The 2109-nt window shown below is 41.2% G+C and overlaps 1 protein-coding gene across 1 annotated transcript; it reads right to left on the minus strand.

The window, feature by feature from the left end:
* Positions 1-1180: 1180 nt before the first annotated feature.
* On the minus strand, positions 1181-1647 carry LOC106002576 (peptidyl-prolyl cis-trans isomerase A-like; the record flags this gene model as incomplete). The annotated part of the gene is made up of 1 exon (XM_013037431.1): positions 1181-1647. A coding segment is annotated over one exon (467 nt), but the record flags the coding sequence as incomplete, so codon positions are not given.
* Between the last annotated feature and the right edge of the window lie 462 nt (positions 1648-2109).

A 2109-nucleotide genomic window follows, 5' to 3' on the forward strand; every position in this document is an offset into this window, starting at 1 on the left:
GCTGTGGCTCAAGTGGTAGAGCGCTAGCCTTGAGCTGAAGAGCTGAGGGACAGTGCCCAGGCCCAGAGTTCAGGCCCCATGACCGGACCCAAAAAAAAAAAAAGAAAAAAAAAGATAACATTATATCATGAGCATCTTTGTCAATAAACACATCTTTGCATATTTCCATGACTTCAACTTCTTTTCTATTGTTGGACATTCACATTTGTTTGCTATTCTAAATGTGACAATAAATTTACAAAACGTATTCTGGGAATGGTGATACAAAATTATAATCCCAGCACTTAAGAGTCTGAGGCAGGAAGATCAGTCTAATAACAGACTCAGTTATTAACAATAGTCCTATTTTCCACATTTGATAGGCTTCATTCATATAGTAGGCACCTTGAGTCAAAAAGTAGTAACAGAGTCAAAAAGTTTTGAACTGGAGTGGAATGGAGGTGAAAAGCAGGTAAAAGCACAGATAGAAGGATCTATTTGAGGCCAACCTGGGCAAGTATTTGAGACTTAATTTTAAAAGCAATCTAAAAGCAAATGGTAGGGTACTTGCTTAGAATGTGAGTGAGGCTCTGAGTTCACTCTCCAGTACCTCCAAAAATAAATAAGGAAAAACTCATTTTCTATCCAGCCCATGCTCATGCGTTATATAGCTACTGCCAATGGCAATGTGAATTCACCACAGAGCATCATTTTTCCAGCTCAGACGACAAGGGTAGATGTTATATATATATGATATGATTTATATAATGCATATAATATATAGTAACCAACTCTTTATTTTTTAATTTGAATTTTACTTTAAAGGTGATATACAGAGGGGTGACAGTTTCATAAGTCAGGTAATGAGTAGATTTCTTTTTGAACAGTGTTACCTCTCCCTCATTTTCTTCCACTTTCCCCCCCCCCAACTCCCCTCCTTTCCTACGTTGTAAAGTTCATTTCCAACATAGTGTCTAGTGATCAACTCTCCTGTTTTTGTTGTTTAGTTTTTATTCATAATCATAAACTTAATTCTGCAATCCAGCTAGATTTGGAGGGGAGATTAGGAAAACATGGAACCCAAAGAACTGCAGTGAGAACACAAAGATGACAGGCTCTTGCAAGCAGATGGGGTGGAAGGGTGCTCTCCTGAGCTACAGAAGAAGTGGTCTGGTGGTTATAGTAAACCAAATCAGATGTATTAGAGTTGTCCGCAGTTGGTAATGGTCTTGCCATTCCCGGACCCAAAGCCCTGCATGGCTTCTAACACTTCCACACACTCTTTCACCTTCCCAAAGACCACATGCTTGCCATCCAACCAATCAGGCTTGACAGTGCAGATGAAAAACAGGCAACCATGTGTGTTTGGTGCAGCATTTGCCATGGACAAGATGCCAGGACCTGTATGCTTCAGGATGACAGTCTCATCCTCAAATTTCTCTCCAGAGATGAACTTGCCACCAGTGCCCTTAGGGCATGTGAGGTCACCACCCTGGCACACGAAGCCTGGGATGATCCTGTGAGAGCAGGATCCCTTATAACCAGATCCTTTCTCTCCCGTGCTCAGAGCATGAACGTTTTCTGATGCCTTTGGAACTTTGTCTACAAATAACTCAAAGCAGACGCAGCCCAAGGGCTTGTGGTCCGTGGCAATGTCCAAGAACACAGCTGGTAACCACAAGCGACAGCGGCATCTGCAAAGCCTGATCAATTCTTCTTTACAGAAAGTATTTTTCTTTTAAAAAGTTTGGGCATGATAGTACATTCCTATAATCCTAGTACAGCGGAGGCTGGAGGCAGGAGGATCATGTGTTCAAGGCCAGCCTGGGCCATAGAGTGAAACTGTCTCACACCAACAAAACAAAACAAAATAAAAAGAAAGAAAAAAAGAAGAGAGGAAGGAGAGAGAGAGAGGGATACGAGAAAAGGGAAGGAAAGAGGAGGGGAAGGGGACTCCACACCACACTACCTTTGGTATTCTGAGAAATAAAACATATCCAGTCTTAATGTTAAGTTAAATTAGCAAGTGTCTATTACTCCGAAGTTGTCTCCAGTACTTTTGGTTCCTATGTAATAAACTCTTCAACCTACCTCAGTACATAGACAAACTTGAAACCAAAGAGTATATAT

Source organism: Dipodomys ordii, unplaced genomic scaffold (assembly GCF_000151885.1).
Source record: "Dipodomys ordii isolate 6190 unplaced genomic scaffold, Dord_2.0 Scaffold14222, whole genome shotgun sequence".
In the NCBI taxonomy this organism is placed as follows: domain Eukaryota; kingdom Metazoa; phylum Chordata; class Mammalia; order Rodentia; family Heteromyidae; genus Dipodomys; species Dipodomys ordii.